This window comes from Leptodactylus fuscus, chromosome 1 (assembly GCF_031893055.1).
Source record: "Leptodactylus fuscus isolate aLepFus1 chromosome 1, aLepFus1.hap2, whole genome shotgun sequence".
NCBI classification, from domain to species: Eukaryota; Metazoa; Chordata; class Amphibia; order Anura; family Leptodactylidae; genus Leptodactylus; species Leptodactylus fuscus.
The window spans coordinates 287,148,984-287,169,886 of NC_134265.1; the positions used below are offsets into that span (position 1 = coordinate 287,148,984).

General features: G+C 43.9%; 1 protein-coding gene across 3 annotated transcripts in view; it reads right to left on the bottom strand.

Moving 5' to 3' along the window:
• Nucleotides 1–20,903, bottom strand: part of MAP9 (microtubule associated protein 9) — an 80,598-nt gene that overhangs the window by 9,551 nt on the left and 50,144 nt on the right. For all 3 annotated transcript variants that reach the window (XM_075257435.1, XM_075257429.1, XM_075257444.1), the window contains exons 10-12: nucleotides 18,073–18,162; nucleotides 12,095–12,256; nucleotides 7,063–7,208 (exon numbers count right to left, since the gene is read on the bottom strand). In XM_075257435.1, the coding sequence (XP_075113536.1) occupies nucleotides 7,063–7,208; nucleotides 12,095–12,256; nucleotides 18,073–18,162 (398 nt within the window). The remainder of the gene's footprint in view (nucleotides 1–7,062; nucleotides 7,209–12,094; nucleotides 12,257–18,072; nucleotides 18,163–20,903) is intronic.

Genomic DNA, 20,903 nt, shown 5'->3' on the forward strand with positions numbered 1-20,903 from the left:
GAGTGACACTAACCCACAGGAGCCTAAAAACTTGTGCATCTGTCACAGAACAGTGGATCTCAGACATGATTTATACCTGGGGGGGCGTGGCTTAACCGTTGAGGCGACCAGACGTTCTCCTCAGGAGCTCCGCCAAAACTGGCGAGAAATCTACATCCATCTGCCTCTCTGGTGCCACTTTTCATTAGACCTACTAGAAGGGATTTCCCCCCAACCCCTGTTGGCTCACTCTGGAGTGATTTTGAGAGATCCATCCCCAAGAAGTGGTAACTCCGTTGTGCGGCCTACCACGCTTCTTGGAGCCGCCCGCCATCTTACAGACTGAGCTGCACTACCCACATCCGCTCCCGTGCTCACTCGCCTGCTGAGAGAGACTTACCTTTCCTGCGGCACATACGCTGGTTTCTCACGACTGCACCCGGCTTGACATTGCGGTCTGTGGAGTCTCGCTACCCGACCCGCCTCGGACGCCTTGCCGCGGACACTTACTTCCGGCGAGGCCTTATCGCTGCTACGGGTGTTGGATCCTTACAAGCGCCGGACCCTTCCTGCCTTCCTGCTTCTCCTACGGTAGAGCTCTCCACCACCGCATCTCGGCAGCCTGCCTCAACAGGGTGGATCTTTCTCCTCAGTACACCGGGATACTCCGGAGGGAACATCATCACCTGCCTGCAGCTAAGTGTACCAGCCCTCTCTCTCCTTCTCTCCGTGTGCCGTCTTTCCCACCCCTCCCCCTTACTCCGCCATTTCCCTCCATCTAAGAAGTGACTAGTAGGGCCCAGGTAGTAGAGTGCTGAGCATCTACACAAACATCAGGGAAGCTCCTCATACTACCTGGTCTCACCCTCTGGACACCCTTCCTTCCCTCATCCTCCCTCCAGCACCTACGTTGTCTCCCCTCCAACTCTGGTGTACTTCTTCAGGGACAGTACCTTTCTTTTTGGACATTAACCCTCAAGTTGACTGCACTCCACTGCTGCATAACATGTGCTTCTAACTCTACACTGGGACACTACTCCACGGTTTATTAGTCTGCTGCATTTTGACATGGTTAAGATTGGGAAGGACAGGCCCTCTGACCCTTCATCACAACTGAAGTCCCCTGTTCCTACGGCTGACATGCAGAAGTTTTTGAAAAAACAGAACGCTGCGCGCGCTATTCTACCCCACAAGGCGCAGCCCTCACAAAGCACCACCTCAGAGGCATGTGCTCCTGACTCGGAGGATGAGTCCCTAGACCAGAATAGTGATTCCACAGTTATAACTCAGGGATTTTTGAAGGAAGCCCTATCTCACGCGCTAGTCCCTGTACTCTCAGAAATCGCAGAACTTCGCACTGACATGAAAGCTCTGGGTAAAAGAGTTGACACCCTGGAGGTGAAACAGACGAAGTCGCAGAAAGCCGCCTCCGCCTTAACTCATAAAGTAGATGCTCATTCTGAACACTTTAATAAAACATATTTACTTCTGGAGGATCTTGAAAACAGGAATAGACGAAGGAATGTTCGTATTAGGGGGATCCCTGAAAAATACCCTCCTGAGTCTCTACAGGAGATAGTTAGCTCTGTTTTCAAATCACTTCTTGGCGAGGAGAGGGCTGGGAAGATAGATATCGAGAGAGTACATAGAGCAATCAGACCTCGACCTGATGATAGAGATCCTCCTAGGGATGTAATTTGTGGTCTCACCTCCTCAGCTCACACCTCAGAAATACTGAAGTCAGCCAGGGATAAGAAAGACTTGTCATATGATGGAGCACAATTGCAAATCTTTCAGGACCTTTCGCCTGTCACGTTGCAAAAAAGGCGAATGCTACGTCCTCTACTAGACGTTCTGAAAGCACGTAACATCCAATATGCATGGTTGTTCCCGTTTGGTCTATCTATCCTAAAGAATGGCAGGAGATATAATGTTTTTACACCCAAGGACTTGGATCCTATCTGGGCAGTGCTAGGCGTACCACCTATACAAGTCCCCTCCTGGTTGCCTTTTCCGGGGGACCAAGATCCTGACCAGATGTTTACTGCTGGTGACCCGCCTCACACCCCTGGTCGTTATAAGTCTCCAAGAGCTAAAAAACAGCATGCACGCTTGCAGGACTCTGACCAGTGAGAGGGGCTGCAATGACACTGGTTTATTGTATTATCTTTCTGTCTTACAGGATACTTGTTGCTGTTTAAATACTGTTTTATTGTTATTTCACTGCAATCCGAGCTAGACGGTAACCTCCGGGGTACCCGCACGATTGTACTATCCTGATCCTGACTTAGTTTGCTACAGTTACATGTTTGTTCGAACTCCTCTTACTTCAGCTCCACATTGATTTGGATCCATGTGCGGGGTCCCCTGAGCGTTGCCTCACGCTCTCAATACTCTTACGCATACCTTGACCATGTTCTTCATGTAGCTGTCTTTAGTTTACCATAAGGGCGTGGACATTTAGTGTCCCTTACGTACACGTATTTATCTATATCGTATTACTGCTATTAATCAACCTATATTGTAAGAGACTACGTAGTTTGTTGTTAATATATATTGCATTTTCTCTTGCATTTCCTTCCCCCTCTCACTTCCACTTCAGTCACTTCCCAAGCCTCTTCTATTGTATCTCAGGTTCCGTTTATCTTTTTATAGTGACGATGGCTATACCTACCTCACAGATTGATGCTCTTTTACGCTGTGTCACACTCAACGTAAACGGTTTCAACTCCCCGAACAAGCGACATTCGGTGCTGAGTCTGCTCCGTAAATGGAAAACGGACGTAGCGTTCCTCCAAGAAACTCACTTCAAGGGGACCAAGATCCCCTACCTACCGGTGAAGTCCTTCTCCCAATGTTTCCACAGCACCCACCCCACCTCAGCCTCGAAGGGAGTCTCTATTTTATTTTACACGAATGTGCCATTTATATGTAAGACACAATATGCAGACCCGGATGGCAGGGCGCTCTTTGTAAAAGGCTCGATAGCAACGATCCCGTACACATTTGCCTCTCTATATGCACCTAACAAGAACCAGACATCCTGGTTAGTGGCCACGCTGCAATCCCTTAGCCTTTTCACAGAAGGACACTTGATCCTTGGCGGAGACTTCAATGTAGCCCTGAACTGCCTCTTAGATTCTTCCACCTCTAAAGCTCTTCTCTCCCAGAGATCGATTGGTGCAATACATAGAGCTCTTCAAGATCTGAATCTGATAGACACCTGGCGCTCGCATCATCCAAAAGACCGAGACTATACCTTCTATTCTCCAACAGCAAAAACCTATCACCGCATCGATTATTTATTCGTCTCCAAAGAGTTATTCCCCCTCACCTCAGAGGCAAAGATTGGCTCCATCACGGTATCCGACCATTCGCCTGTATCACTGTCCCTCTGCCTTAAACGAGTTCCGAAAGGACAATGGACGTGGCGTCTCAACGAATCGCTCCTTGACTCGCCAGAGAATCTCGACTCACTTGAACGGCATCTGAAGGACTACTTTACTTCTAACACCACACCTGATGTTGCCCCTCCAATGATATGGGAGGCACACAAGGCGTATATTAGAGGTGTCCTTATCTCCATTGCGGCGAAAGCGAAGAAAACCGAACAACAAGCGCTAGATTCCGTGTTGAATAATATTGCACGCTTGGAACGGCAACATAAACGAACCTCGGCCACTGCTTCTATGGAAGAGCTCACAGCATACAGAGAAGCATTACTGGATCTACTGAACAAGAAGGCCGCTAAACATCATCTGCATTCTCGTAAGCTGATTTATGCCCACGGAAACAAGGGTAGTCGACTTATGTCCTCACTCATTCACAAAGCTAAACAAAAATCGTATATAGCGAATATTCGTGTTGGGAATAACACCTCCACATCTATCACTTCAGAGATTGCGAATGAATTTGTGAAGTTTTATTCGACTTTGTACAACCTTGACGCTCAGGCCGATCCTTGCCTACGTCCAGATAGGAATACTTTAGTAACTGCTTTCCTAGACAACTTAGCCTTACCGGAATTATCACCTGAACAAACAGACTCACTGATGGACCCTATCTCTCATGAGGAATTAGTAGAAGTCCTTGACAGTTTTCCTGCGGGAAAGAGCCCAGGACCGGATGGTCTGCCCTTAATCTACTATGTCAAGTTCAAATCCATTCTGATCCCTCATTTGGCAAGGATGTGCAACACTCTCCTGACTGGAGCCTCCTTGCCATCCCAAACTCTTGAGGCACACATAGCGTTAATTCCTAAAGAGGGACGAGACCTCACCTCTTGTGGCAATTATAGACCCATCTCCTTGCTGAATCTGGATCTAAAAATATGGGCCAAGGTCCTTGCATTGAGAATGAAACCACTGATACCTGAACTGGTAGACCCGGAACAGTCGGGCTTTATTATTGGTCGTGAAGGAAAGGATAACACCGCACGCCTTCTCCCACTGATATATAAGGCAAGGAAAGAGAATGTGCCGTTACTTCTTTTGGGAGTGGATGCGGAAAAGGCGTTCGACAGGGTCTCTTGGGATTTCATGAGAGCAACTCTACTGAAGTTCAAGTTTCCCTCTTCGTTTGTGGATGCCATCTTCACCTTATACAACAATCCTTATGCCAGGCTTAAGGTGAACGGGACCCTGTCGGACGCCTTCCAGATACGGAATGGAACCAGACAGGGATGCCCATTGTCCCCAACGTTATTTGTTCTTGTTCTGGAGACACTCCTATCGAGGATCAGGAAGGATTCGAATATTCAAGGGATGCAGTCTGGAAGCACTTACACGTCAGCTACGGCTTTCGCGGATGACGTTCTTTTTGTGGTCTCAAACCCTGAGGTTGCCCTTCCCCGGATTGCAGTGGTGTTGTCGGAATATGGGAATCTATCCGGATATAAGGCGAATTTGGAGAAGTCAGAAATCCTGAACGTTTCTTTGCCTCAAAAAAGAGCAGAAGCCTTGAAGGCTAGTACTCCGTTCCAATGGGCGACCTCTTCTATCAAGTACCTGGGGGTTCACCTTACTCCCAGACTTGAAGATCTCTATATGAAGAACTTTCACCCCTTGCTGGCCCAATTTAAGAAGGACTTAGATTCCTACCAACATCTACCTCTGTCCTGGTTTGGGAGAAAAACGCTTATCCAAACTTACTTGTTTCCTAAACTTACATATAAACTCAGCATGCTCCCCATCTACCTGCCCAAAGACTTCTTCAAGACCCTACGCTGTATATTCACCAAATTCATATGGAGTCATAAACCTCCCAGACTAGCTTGGTCTCTTTTAGTCAAACCTAGATCTCAAGGTGGGATTGGGCTGCCGGACGCCCAGCTGTATTATCGAACGACTCAACTTCGTTGGTGGGCCCATCTACTCTTTCCAATCACAGTCTCTACGATTACTCTCTCCCCCACTCAACTTAACGATTTGTGGCTCCCCAGGAAGACGCCCTCTCACCCAGACACCAAAAATCCGATGTTCAGGGGTGCCTTTGAAACCTGGAAGATGTTGGGTCCGACTCTGGCCCCAGAACCGTCCCCCCTTTTACCAGTAGCACTGTTGCCTTCTTATTTGGGGGATCAACATCGCCAATACGCATCAGTATGGAATTCACTCCGCGCACTTAGCTTGAGAGATCTGTGGGATGAAGACCTGAAACAGATCACGACAGACCCGACATCCATACCTCAGCTCCCACGGTGCTCTTTCCTTCATAAAGAACACGTCAGATTTGTTCTCAACAAATTGAATGATTCCCCAAACTTAAGAGTTCAACTGACTCCCTTTGAGAAGCTGCTAACATCTCAGACAAAGATGTTACGGAAAGTCTCCTCTCTCCTACACAGGTTTATATCCCCTCCTTCCAGCTATAAACCGGCCTATATGACCACCTGGGAGAAAGACCTGAATATAATGTTGTCTCAAGAAGAAGTTGATCGTGCTTTACGCAACTCTCAAGGCTTCTCCACCTGTGTTCGACTAAAAGAAAATTCCTTTAAGATCCTGTCGAGGTGGTACAGATCCCCAGAGGGACTGGTCAGACGTGGACTTAGTGACACTCCATTATGTTGGAGGTGCCTAAAACATGTAGGTTCCTACCTACACATTTGGTGGGACTGTCCGATAATAGCAGAATTCTGGGAGGCTATCGCTGAGAAAATTGAACGGATTACCGGCACACCCATCGATTTAACGCCGGAAGCGTTGTTTCTTTACCAACCGAATGCGACATACAATCCGACAATAGACTTGCTAGTCACACATCTTCTGGCAGCGGCCAAACTCCTGGTGCCGCGGTACTGGTTACAAACCCTTGCTCCTCCGCTTGCATTGTGGGAGAACACAATTCACGAGATTGCCAGATTGGAAGAGCTGTTAAGTTGGTCCGCACGAACACATGACAAATATGTTAAGATCTGGGACCCTTGGCATGCACATTGGAGAAGGACGCACCCCATGTGAATGAGCCATGATCATATTGGCAGCGGCTAGGGTCCACATCTTTACTTCTGTAGCGCTTATAGCCCCTATCTGTCTCTTGGGTACCTGGAACCTTCTCTTTCTCTCCCCCTCCCTCCCCCCGGCTTTCAATTCCCGTACTCCTCCTTGGTAAGCTTCCCTCCCCTTCCTAGAGAGGATGGTATTTCTTTTTCAGACCGTACACTTTTAAAGATTGAGTATTCATGAAACCTGCGTTTATTTTATTTGTCTTTATTCGCTTAATCTACAACCAGGCATACAATTGCTGTTTAGACATATGTTTTGCAGTTTATGTTCTTGTAACTGCATTGTTCTTGTCTTGTATTTATTGTTCCCCTTCCGCACCTCACCCCTCCCCTCCCTTTCTCTTTTTGTTCCCTTGCCCCTGTCCCTTCCCTGTCCCCCCTCCCCCTTGTATATTGTGTAAAACTTGAAAAAATCCCAATAAAAGTTTTTGAATTAAAAAAAAAAAAAGACATGATTTATACCTCCTGAAACTACATAGCGTACCCCCTGGGGTACATGTAATACAAGTTGAAAAACAGTACTTTAGACTGTAGCAAGGCCATTTGTTAGGAATTTGTAAAAAAAAAAAAAAAATTACCATCTTTCAAATGCAGATGAGTTTATCTTTTTCTTCGTCATGACAGCTTTCTGTTCTTTTTCCTTCTTCTCCTTTTCAGTGTGCTTTTCTTTCAGGACCTTTTCCTTTAAGTATACTTCCTTAGTCTCCCGCCATTTCTCAAAAGCCTAAAAATAGAGAAAAACAGCTGCTTTAATAAATAATAGAGCTATTTTGCTACATATATGTTTTTACAACCTTTACTAAGGGTCAGTGCACACAGTTTTTTGGCGCTGATTTTGAGGCTGAATTAGCCTCAAAATCAGCCTCCAAAAAAAGCCTCCCAATAGAACTCTATGCAACATTGTGCATAGAGTAATTTAAGAAGAGCAATCTGGGAGTCAGATAAACTGTACCAGAAACATTAAAAAGGTGGGCATTGCGTAGCTAACCATTTATTATGGAAAGTTATTATGACTCTTATATTGTCAACTTGAGGGTTGCTTTAAAGGGGTTGTCCCACAAAGTAAACTGACATGGACCTTTCACATGCACTATAGTCAACCTGAACTTAGCCAGACTGAATGTGGGCAGGACTGGATGGTATTGGTAACAGTTGGTCCTCCCATCAGGAGGGCTAGAGATATACAGACAGCTCTTGGCTATCTCAGGTACTCACATTGAAGTAAACGGAGGTGCCAGAGTCACTCTAGCAACAGGAGAAGCGAGTACTATTTTTTATTTATTTTTTTTCACCTTCCCTGGCATATCTTTAAAAAATTAAATTAACCCCTTCCCGACATGCGCCGTAATAGTACGGCGCGTGTCGGGTCTGTAACTATGGCGACCGCCCGGGAGCCGGGCGGCCGTCATAGCCGCCGGGTGTCTACTGCTTTAAGCAGTAGACAACCGGCTCTAATGCCTCCGATCGGCCCCCGGACCGATCGGAGGCATTAACCCCTCCGGCGCCGCTGTCAAAGGCGCCGGAGGCGCCATCTTCCCGGCGGCGCATGGGCGCCGCCATTTTGGCAGGGATCGCCGGCTCCTGGAGCATGCTCCAGGGCCGACCCCCCGTTGCCATGACAGCCGGGAGCCTTGTTAAGGGCTCCCAGCCAGTCTGCAAATTCTCTCTTTTGCAGGCTGGTGTATACAGCCTGCAAAAGAGATGATGATTTTTTGCAATGCATTGCAATGCATTAGCATTGTAATGCATTGCATTAGTGATCAGACCCCCTGGGGTTCAACACCCCTAGGGGGTCTAATAAATGCAAAAAAATAAATAAAAAAAAAAAGTAAAAAAAAATATAAAAAAATATAAAAAGTATTAAAAGTTCAAATCACCCCCCTTTCCCTAGAACAAATATAAAAGTAGTTAAAAACTGTGAAACATATACATGTTAGGTATCCCCGCGTCCGAAATCGCCCGCTCTACAAATCTATAAAAATATTTTTCCTGTTCAGTAAACGCCGTAGCAGGAAAAATAGTCAAAAGTGCCAAACCGCTGTTTTTTCACTGTTTTAATTCTGATAAAAATTTGAATAAAAAGTGATCAAAGCAATAACATTTCCCGAAAATGGTAGAACTAAAAAGTACACCCGGCCCCGCAAAAAAAGACGCCCTATGCATCCCCGTACACCTATGTATAAAAAAGTTACGGCCGTCGGAATATGGCGACTTTTAGAAAAAAAAAATTTTAACACCGTTTTGGAATTTTTTTTAGGGGTCAAAATGTAAATAAAACCATAGAAATTTGGTATCCCTGGAACCGTACCGAAACACAGAATACAGGGGACATGTCATTTTGGCTGCACAGTGAACGCCGTAAAACCAAAGCCCGTAAGAAAGTCGCAGAAATGCATTTTTTCTTCAAATCCACCCCATTCTGAATTTTTTTTCCTGCTTCCCAGTACATTATACAGAATAATTAATGGTGGCATCATGAAGAAAAAATTGTCCCGCAAAAATTAAGACCTCATATGACTCTGGGAGCAGAGAAATAAAAAAGTTATGGGGTTTAGAAGGAGGGGAGTCAAAAACGAAAAACGAAAATCAAAAAATGCCATCGGCGGGAAGGGGTTAAAAAATTAAAAATGCTCAGACAACCTCTTTAAGTGTTGAGCCATCTGTATAGACAGATAAAATGATCCGACAAAGTTTCCTCTAACCTCTCTATATGGTTTGTTAATGGAGAAAGATGACATTCTACTGGGAAGGTAGCAGATGATCAGGCACAATAATTTCATAGTACTTAAATCTAGGTCACTATTAAGTCTAGAGCTAGAAGGCAACGTAAAATCATATGGGGCCTGATGTATTAATGTGTGTCTGAGGTAATGTGCCTTACAGGAAACTTAATGTCTTGTTGCTATGCTATGGGGTGATATATGAGGACGATACAGAAGGCTCATTAAACATATAAGTGGATATAAAATATAAAGAAAGGGGGCCACACGGTGGCTCAGTGGTTAGCACTGCAGCCTTGCAGCGCTGGAGTCCTGGTGCTCAAATCCCGCCAAGGGCAGAAAACCATCTGCAAGGATTTTGTATTTTCTCTCCGTGTTTGCATGGATTTCCATCCCATATTCCAAAAAAAGACATACTGATAGGGAAAAATGTACACTATGAGCTCTATGTGGGGCTCACAATCTACATTTAAAGAATTTTTTATATATATATATATATATATATATATATATATATATATATACATATACACTCACCGGCCACTTTATTAGGTACACCATGCTAGTAACGGGTTGGACCCCCTTTTGCCTTCAGAACTGCCTCAATTCTTCGTGGCATAGATTCAACAAGGTGCTGGAAGCATTCCTCAGAGATTTTGGTCCATATTGACATGATGGCATCACACAGTTGCCGCAGATTTGTCGGCTGCACATCCATGATGCGAATCTCCCGTTCCACCACATCCCAAAGATGCTCTATTGGATTGAGATCTGGTGACTGTGGAGGCCATTGGAGTAACAATAACAATGTTATCCACAGCGCCAATGTCTTTAAGCTGACATACAGCAGTGAAGACAAATGGTTGGGTTGTTATGGAAACCTGGAGTAAAGCTGTGTGTATGTAGAGACTAAGTGCCTGCGAGCTTTTATTGGCTAATAGGGAACATTTGACCTTGTGTATGGCATATGGCAGTGAAATATGAGTGAAAGACTTCTAATGGATAATGACGGTTTTTTTGGGATACTGTATCTCAGTAATGGTACATCCTAGAGACCTGAGTCACAGTCTAAAAACTTCCTGGACATCTGATGTACCTGTGTGCCAAATTGGGTGAAGAAGATCAATCCTGTCATTTGGTCGCACATAAAGTACAGACAGACAAACTCATTTTGAGATATATATACACTCACCGGCCACTTTATTAGGTACACCATGCTAGTAACGGGTTGGACCCCCTTTTGCCTTCAGAACTGCCTCAATTCTTCGTGGCATAGATTCAACAAGGTGCTGGAAGCATTCCTCAGAGATTTTGGTCCATATTGACATGATGGCATCACACAGTTGCTGCAGATTTGTCGGCTGCACATCCATGATGCGAATCTCCCGTTCCACCACATCCCAAAGTTGCTCTATTGGATTGAGATCTGGTGACTGTGGAGGCCATTGGAGTACAGTGAACTCATTGTCATGTTCAAGAAACCAGTCTGAGATGATTCCAGCTTTATGACATGGCGCATTATCCTGCTGAAAGTAGCCATCAGATGTTGGGTACATTGTGGTCATAAAGGGATGGACATGGTCAGCAACAATACTCAGGTAGGCTTTGGCGTTGCAACGATGCTCAATTGGTACCAAGGGGCCCAAAGAGTGCCAAGAAAATATTCCCCACACCATGACACCACCACCACCAGCCTGAACCGTTGATACAAGGCAGGATGGATCCATGCTTTCATGTTGTTGACGCCAAATTCTGACCCTACCATCCGAATGTCGCAGCAGAAATCGAGACTCATCAGACCAGGCAACGTTTTTCCAATCTTCAATTGTCCAATTTCGATGAGCTTGTGCAAATTGTAGCCTCAGTTTCCTGTTCTTAGCTGAAAGGAGTGGCACCCGGTGTGGTCTTCTGCTGCTGTAGCCCATCTGCCTCAAAGTTCGACGTACTGTGCGTTCAGAGATGCTCTTCTGGCTACCTTGGTTGTAACGGGTGGCTATTTGAGTCACTGTTGCCTTTTGTATCAGCTCGAACCAGTCTGGCCATTCTCCTCTGACCTCTGGCATCAACAACGCATTTCCGCCCACAGAACTGCCGCTCACTGGATGTTTTTTCTTTTTCGGACCATTCTCTGTAAACCCTAGAGATGGTTGTGCGTGAAAATCCCAGTAGATCAGCAGTTTCTGAAATACTCAGACCAGCCCTTCTGGAACCAACAACCATGCCACGTTCAAAGGCACTCAAATCACCTTTCTTCCCCATACTGATGCTCGGTTTGAACTGCAGGAGATTGTCTTGACCATGTCTACAAGCCTAAATATGAGAGAGTTGCCGCCATATGATTGGCTGATTAGAAATTAAGTGCTAACGAGCAGTTGGACAGGTGTACCTAATAAAGTGGCCGGTGAGTGTATATATATAAAACGAAAGGCTTTGTAGGCTATTCTCAGCTTAATTCACGGCAGGGGGGATATATCAAAACTAGTGGAAGAGTTGTCTATCACAGCCCATGAGACTACTGCTCTTAAAAAATAACAGTAAGACGTGAAGTGAAGTCTGACTTTAGCTATGGGTGACTCTTTCAATTTTGTTTCAAAGTGTCTTGCTGTTTCTGAAAGATCCATCGACTTAGTAGTCTGACAGCGCTGAGTTTTCACCACATACAGAAGGGAAAAAGAAGAAAGTTATATAACAGAATACTTATCTACAATACTACGTAAACAAAACTGGTTATCCAGCAAATTTTCATTTTGGACAGAAACCTCCACAAACCTGAGGAAAGTCCATGACGTCTGATGCTAGCCCCGAGTCCCTGCACTCAGGAGCCCTGAGTTATACATGTACTATTTATAGGCACATCATAAACTATAAATCAATAAAAATAATAATGTACCATCCTGCATTCCTCCTTTCTACGTGCAATGTCATGAACTTCTTCCATCTTTTTCTTTTCTTCATTTTTTTGCTTTTTTAGACTTTGTTTTATTTCCTTATTTTTCTCTGCTTTCCAAGCCATAAAAGCTGCCTTTGCGTCTTCTTTTTTCATAGAGTTTTCCTGCAGGCGTAAACATAAAAGAAAAGGATACTTTATTGTATTTCAGCTATATGTGCTTTGCAGTATTTGTAGTGTAAAGATGGGTACAGTAACGGTATCTGGGTGGCAGTAGAGAGGGAGGAGCACGTGTGCGGTTCTTAAACATTTTCTTCTATAAGAGATACCGATATGAGTAAGTTGGGCTGATTCTACATCTCAAGGAGAAAGCAGTAGAAATAAGCGCATAATAAATGCTTCATAGGAAACTACCGCACTGGACTAAGACGCACCTAGGTTTTAGAGGAGGAAAATAGGGAAAAAAAATTTTGAAGCAAAAACTGGTAAAATATTTAATATATGGGAGTTGTAGTTTTGCAACAGCTGCAAGGCCACATTGACAGGTGACCCTGCAGCTGTACGGGGATGCATAGAGCGTTTTTTTTGCGGGGCCAGCTGTACTTTTTAGTTATACCATTTTGGGGGATATCTATTGCTTAGATCACCTTGTATTGAAAAAAAAACAGAAGGTGATTTAGAACTTTTATTTATTTCATATTTTTAAAGCTTTTTTTTTTTTTTTACTATTTTATTCCCCCCCGGGGGCTTGAACCTGCGGTCACTTGATCGCAAGTCCCATAGACGGCAATACAAGTGTATTGCCGTCTATAGGACATTCTGTCTATTAGTATTACGGCTGGTCATAGACCCAGCCGCAATACTAATATATAGCAGTGACAGGCCTGGGAGCCTCATTAGGCTCCCGGCTGTCACCCGAACAGGTCGGCTCCTGCGATATCGCTGCGCAGGAGCCGGCCTGCAACTTCACAGGTACGGGGCCGGTGGGGACCGGCCCCGGGGGAGAAGGGGCCACGGATACTGACCCGGCATCCGCTGTACTAGAGAGGCGGATGCCGGGGAGGGATAGACGCCGGGGCCTGAGACATCGCTACGATCCTCTGCCCTGCATGAAGCCAGCGGCGGGGGCACGGAGGAGCGGAATAGCATCACTCCTCCCGCTGCTGGCTTCATGCAGGGCAGAGGAGCGCAGCGATGTCTCAGGCCCCGGCGTCTATCACTTGCCGGCTTCCGCCTCTCTATTACAGCGGATGCCAGGCGCCACATTCAGACTATAAGACGCACCCTTCTTTTCCCCCCAAATTTTGGGGAAAAAAAGTGCGTCTTATAGTCCGAAAAATACGGTACTTGTTTGGGTGGCTGTTATACGTCATTCACAGGTTATGTTCCCTTTAGGCCATCACTGCAAGACATAACCACATTGGGGCAGATTTATTAAGACTTATCTTACTTATTAAGAGTCTTAATAAAGAACCCAACAAGCACACGGATCGTCTGCTCCACCAAGAGGCTCCAGCCTCTTAAAAAATGTGTGCACTAGTGGAATGGAAATCTCCGCCAATCGGGGACTGGGGATTCCCTGTATAATTCACGCCAGAAAACTGTATGTAAGGCTGAAGCTTGCCTAGGTCTGTATGTTGGGCTGAAACATGCTCGATGCAGCTCGCTCCATAGGAAGTGGTGAGCAAGGCATAAAATGGAGGATGTGTTGTATAATTTCTGTGGAATACTGGATATTTCAGAAATTAAATAATAGATGTGAATTAAAACATGAAACTTTATTTTAACCCTTTCACTGCCAAGGGTGTCTGGAAATTTTGCACCTCCAGTAGCCAGAGCGATTTTCACAGTTTTGAGATGGATAAATCAAAGCTAAATTGCAACATTAAAAAATCATCCAACCCCCCCCCCCATACCTATATATTTTCGTAACCCCTTCCCGCCAATGACACTTTTTGACTTCCTGACCACGCTCGATTTTTCAAAACTGACATGTGTCAATTTATATGGCAATAACTTTGGAATGCTTTAATTTACCAAAGTGATTTTGAGACTGTTTTTTCGTAACACATTGTACTTCATGTTAGTAGTAAATTTTGGTTGATATGTTTTGTGTTTAATTATGAAACAATAGGAAATTTGATGGAAATTTTGAAAAATATGCATTTTATAAAGTTTGAAATGATGTGCATTGCATACAGATAGTCAGACCGCCCATTACCAACACCTGCAACCCCCGAAACCGTCGTGGGGGGTTCCAATCGGCACCATAATATACCAAAACCCCTGAGATTCCGGCGGTCATGTTTGACCGCCGGCATCTCAGGGGTTAACACCCGCGATCAGACCCGGTTGCAACCGCGGGTGTTACAGGTCATTGTCAGCCGTAACATACGGCTGACACTCGGAGGGCATGGTGCGCACACAGGTTAAGTCCTTCCCGGCAGCGCCATACTATTACGGCGGATGTCGGGAAGGGGTTAAAGTAGACACCTGCAGCATTGTCTCAATGCCACTTGGTCCGGTATACGAACAGGCACCTTCATGCAATTTTTATTTTACTTGAATGTTTTATGAAAAAATGCAAATAAATGTATATTAGTTGTTAAATGTGGAAACCAAACAATAAATTATATGCACAAAACCTCCTAAAAATAAGAGTTCGACATGTGCAGAGTTCATTCATATCACTATGGCCTACACCCGCATGGACGTGTCTTCAGAAAGTCGCTAGAACTGGAAGGAACAAAAATCTGCTTTGAAGCTAGAAATGTTAAAAAGTATCATCCTATAAAATGTAGGGAATTACACACAATGAACAGTAAGTGAACCCCTAAACCCTATATATTTTTTAAAAGTAGGCAAACTGAAGATTACATATGTCTCAATGGGCCATCAATAGCCACATCCACCTTCATGCAACTTTGTGACAAACACAAAATATTTGTTGAAAAAAATGCACTAAACCACATATTTGCACCTAAAACCCATGTTCAATCTCACATTCATAAACAAAATACATTTAAAATAATAGCTTATAGTGTATATATACTATATGTACCACAAACATCAACTACGACAAGAGCTCGGGCTCTCAAAAACATGAATACAGAAGAGAGGCAGGATTTTGCAGTTATTCACTAATATGTTAAAAAGCTATACTGCACCTACCAAACTGTGACAGTGATACCAAAATCTAACTTTTTTGAGATTGCACAGCATACCGTATATACCGTATACCGTATATAAAAACACAACTTAATGTTTCATATATACAACCACCTTCATGCAACGTTGCGGCAAACAGAGATTGCTATTCAAATTTGCCAGTAAAGTGCGGCTCAAACAATCCCTTTCTGCAAACACAATGTACTTTCTAAAAAACTACAATATGTGAGGAGTCCAACATACCACACATGTATATATTTACACCAAAATCACAGAAATGCACCATCCCATTTTGTGCATGCAAATTAAATAGGACTTTATATAAAAATATTATTTTCCATCCCCCTATAAAAATTTTAGCAATCTATACAATCGCTAGAGATGTAGTTTACTGTAGAAAGCTCAGGTATGGACAGGACAGGGATTGGGTGAAATGTAAACTTTATTCATGATATTGTGTATATGTTGTGTAAGTGTTTGGTGTGACTTTTTTTTGCCGCTGTGACCTGGATAATGGTAAATGTCTAAGGTCTAATGTCTAATGGTAAGCGCCACTAAACTTCCTGGTTATGTTTAGAGGCTATAACATAAGAATACTCCACTAGTAAAGCTCAGGGGGAATTATATTATACCTTTATGTGACAATCAAAGTACAGTATGCGCTCTGATTGACAGGAGGGGGGGGGGGGGAGGGACTGAATCCCTTCTCCTCCTCTCCTGGGGGTCACATACAGGTTGTGCACAGGGACAGAAAAGATGCTTCTCTGTCTCTGTACACGCTGCTCCTCCTCCCCCCTTTCTGTTTCACTAATGCTTTTGGAGACAGGAGGGGGGGACGGGGACACTTTAAAGTCCTGTATCTCAGGATTCGTTTGGGCTATGAAGATAATTTTAGATTCATTTTAAAGATGAGAAGATCTTTATAATAGCCCTTACAGATTTTTAGCGAATTGCTGTTAAATATGCTGTCGGGAAATTGAGATCTTCAATGAGATCTCAATCCCCAATAGCGTATTCAACAGTGAATTGCTTTGGCACAGTAAGGGTTAACATGAAGAACTTGGTATCATCTTAAAGATGAGATTCTCATCTTTAAAATGAATCTAAAATTATCTTCATAGTCCAAACGAGTCCAGAGATATGGGCATTAGAATTAAGGACGTAGCAGCTAAGTCCTCGGCTAGGCAAGTGACACCCTGGGAGGACGTAGAGCTACGTCCTTGGCAAGAAAACGGTTAAATTCTTGTGAAAAATTATTTGTAGCTTTTCAGATATTTCAATATATTCCAATGAATAATTTCTGCTATTTAAGTGTAATTTATAATATTATATAAAATACATTATACATTAATTTTTATATTTATTTATTTCATTTTTTTTTTTTTTTTTTTTTTAATGGGGGATTAAAGGACTAGTCAAGGTAGATTGTCTTGCTTAATTTAATTTCTCCACGGCTGGTTCTGAGCAGGGTTCCTTCTCTTTCCTCTCCAGTATTCACTCCTTGTTACTTGTGCTATGGGGCTGGCATTACTATAGTCTTACAGTCTCTATACTATACATGAAAAAGAGGGAAAAGAGAAAGAGATTGACACTGGTTCCGATCACGTGACTAAGAGTTTGGAACCAGCCTAGAACACCCAGATCCAGTTTGAAAAAAAAAAATCCAGAGGAAGTAACCAGGGAATAATAGTAACCAGGGCATAATAGTAGATCACACTATTCAACATGAGCCAACAGTGCGGTGCTGCTGCAAAAAAGGCTAATAAAATTCTGGGATGTATTAAGACAAGCATTGAATCTAGATCAAGAGAGGTCATTATTCCGCTGTATTCTTCCCTGGTCAGACCACACCTGGAATACTGTGTACAGTTCTGGGCGCCTCAATTCAAGAAAGACATCGATATATTGGAGCAAGTCCAGAGAAGAGCAACCAAAATGGTGGAAGGTCTGCAAACCATGTTCTATGAGGAGCGGCTAAAAGAACTGGGATTGTTTAGTTTGCAGACGAGAAGGCTGAGGGGAGATTTAATAGCAGTCTACAAATATCTGAAAGGTAGTCACAGTGCAGAGGGATCTACCCTATTCTCATTAGCACAAGGAAGTACAAGAAGCAATGGGATGAAACTAAAGGGAAAGAGATACAGATTAGACATTAGGAAAAACTTTCTGACAGTGAGGGTAGTGAGAGAGTGGAATAGGCTGCCACGGGAGGTGGTGGGCGCTCCATCAATGGAAATCTTCAAGCCGAATCTGGATAAACATATAGCTGGGATGATTTAGGAAAACCTGCACTCGCAGGGGGTTGGACCCGATGGCCCTTGAGGTCCCTTCCAACTCTACCATAAGAAAAAGAATAAGGGTTTGATCACTGTGAGTCACAACGCTGGAAACCCTATTGATCACCAGAAGCATGTAACTAGCATTTCCATTACTTCTATGACACTGATGGTGCTCCATACACGGCTATCTACATCAGTCCTACAGAACTAAACTGAACAGTGATTATTCATACCCACTACCATTCTAATCACAAAAGGGATATTCATTCTGTTGATCAGTAGGACTTCCAGTGATCACTTATTCCCTATCTATATATATATATGGGATATTTTGTTCATATGGTATTGTTTGTGAAGATTCCTATTAAAAAAAAAAATCTCAGTGTATAATCAAAAAAGTAATACAGCCGGCTGAAGTGAAAATGTCATCTTTACTGACAACAGGGAATAGAAGCAATAAAAGGCAATATTTTGGCCCAAACAGCCTTGGGTTCTCTTTTTAGGTACAGCAGACCTTTAGGAACAATAGATTACCTGTCTCGCTTTTTCTTTCTGAAGTTGCTCTTCTGTCTTTTTTATTTTCTGCAGTTCATGAAGAAATATTTTCTTCTTTTCCAGCCAGTCCTAGAATGATAATGATATCACTGAGTAAACTGGAAATTGCAAAAGACACTTTACTGAAAGTTTTGTTACCTTGTAGCAGAATATTTAGCAGTCAGCGATATGAAAAGCACATAACTTATTACATATCTGCATTGCTATATGGAATGAGTTGTGGCCAACAATTCTTCTGGTGAAATGAGCTTACAAACAAAAAAGAAGAGAAAATTACAATATTTAGAGCCTTGTGCTGAAATTGCATCTTATATAATTAAGGAAAACCTGCTGAGAACTCACAAATATATCTGACTCATTTCATTTTCATTAGAAGTTTCTGTATTATGTATCTAATACAGAGTATTTTGCCTCCTTTGCATTTCATTTTATTATGTTGTTAAATATTTTGGAGTGAAATGCACGGGTGCCATAGTCATCTAGCCAGCTTCTGGGGTAGGCTACTCCACAGATTCACAGTTCTTTCGGTGAAGAAGCATTTTTATCTCTGCAGATTAAACCTATTTCTCTCTAGACGGAAGGAATATCCTCTTGAATTTTGAGGGGATTTTACATGGAACCGATTTTCACCATAAGTTATGTACAGTTATTTACCGTATATATACAAACACACAATACAGGTTATTCATAACACCTCCAACCTCTTTAGATGTTCCTTCTCATAACTAAACAGATCTAATTCTCTGAATCCCTCCATATTACTGATGTCATTGATGCCCCTTATCATTGTTGTACATTTTCTAACTCCAGGGAATCCTTTCTATGAACTTGTGCCCGGAACTGACGTGCATATTCCATATGAGGCTGTGGAAATATTCCATCCCTGTTCTGCAAATCCATAGTGTGCGATGCTTAACCACTGCTCTCTTCAGACCCAAGTACAAAGATCCCCTCTTCTCTGATCCCCACCGATCTGCACGTTATCCCCTATCCTGTGGATAATAAATAACTTGCCTAGATGAAAAAACTCCTTCATGCATGCTGATCTGGAACTTGTTCACTTACAACTTTCATAGCTTGGACTACTGTATGTCTGTGTTTATCCAACTTAGTATATTACTAGATGTATCACTAGCTCTAGTACCACTGACATCAGTGACCCCTTATTTTTCTGGATATACAAAGCTAGAGACACTATTTATCTTATCTTATTTAGGGTACCTATCACTACCTGTACTGACCTTAGATAATTTTGGGGGGAATTTTTGGTTTCTTTGGCCACTTGTCTTTTTTATGTATTGCAGCTGGTTTATTTTAAATTTTACAGGGTTTATTAAAGGCTTTGTATTTTCCAAATCTACAGCTGGTAAAAATGAATACCACAGGGGTTTGGTGGAGACCATGTTTACCTATATAATAGGGTCCATCACAGCGCTTGGGTCATTGTAACATAAACAGTATTATTCCCATCAAATATGAAACTGACACCATTATAAATCAATGGGTTCTGAGTTTCAGAAATTGAGAAAATGACCAATATACTGAGTAGGACATGATGATGCATTCAGCTGGGTTGAGGCCTAAGCTCATTTTGATTCATTTTGGAAAACTATATACATCTGTAAATGGCTGTCTACTTCTCATTTTTTGACTGGTCATGAGCATTATGTTAATGGCAGCCTAACCTACTGAATTCTTCAGGACTGGCCAACTATCTAATGTATATGGGGGCAACCTAAGTATCCCATACCAATAGGTGTCTGGGGGAGAAAGATCATACAGTATGATTACAACAGGAGTAGATAAGCCACCTCCAGCCACTGCTAGCATTTTACTCCCCTCTTCCCATTCAGAATACATGCATGCTTGGTTGAGAGCTCATTTACAGGGAGGAATGAGTCAGCTGAATGAGGGCTTAGCAGACAGCCACCAGCAGTGTACTGACAGCTTAAAGAGGACCTTTCACCACTTTTGGGCACATGCAGTTCTATATACTGCCAGAAAGCTGACAGTGCGCTGAATTCAGCGCACTGTCGGCTTTCCCGATCTGTGCCCGGTGTGAAGAGCTTACGGCCCGGTACCGTAGCTCTTCTATGGTCAGAAGGGCGTTTCTGACCATTAGCCAGAGACGTCCTTCTGCCTCGCGGCGCCAATCGCGCTGTACTGTGGAGCGGGGAGGAACGCCCCCTCCCTCTGCTCACACAGCTTGTCTGTAGACTAGCATTATCAGGAGCGGGAGGGGGCGTTCCTCCCGGCTCCACAGTACAGCGCGATTGGCGCCGCGAGGCAGAAGGACGTCTCTGGCTAATGGTCAGAAACGCCCTTCTGACTGTAAAGCGCTACGGTACCGGGACCGATAGCGCTTTACACCGGGCACGGATCGGGAAAGCCGACAGTGCGCTGAATTCAGCGCACTGTCAGCTTTCTGGCAGTATATAACACTGCCTGTGCCCAGATATGGTGAAAGGTCCTCTTTAACCCCTTCCCGACATGCGCCGTAATAGTACGGCGCATGTCGGGTCTGTAACTATGGCGACCGCCCGGGAGCCGGGCGGCCGCCATAGCCGCCGGGTGTCTACTGCTTTAAGCAGTAGACAACCGGCTCTAATGCCTCCAATCGGTCCCCGGACCGATTGGAGGCATTAACCCCTCCGGCGCTGCTGTCAAAGGCGCCGGAGGCGCCATTTTCCCGGCGGTGCATGGGCGCCGCCATTTTGGCAGGGATCGCCGGCTCCTGGAGCATGCTCCAATGCCGACGTCATGTTGCCATGACAGCCGGGAGCCTTGTTAAAGGCTCCCAGCCGGTCTGC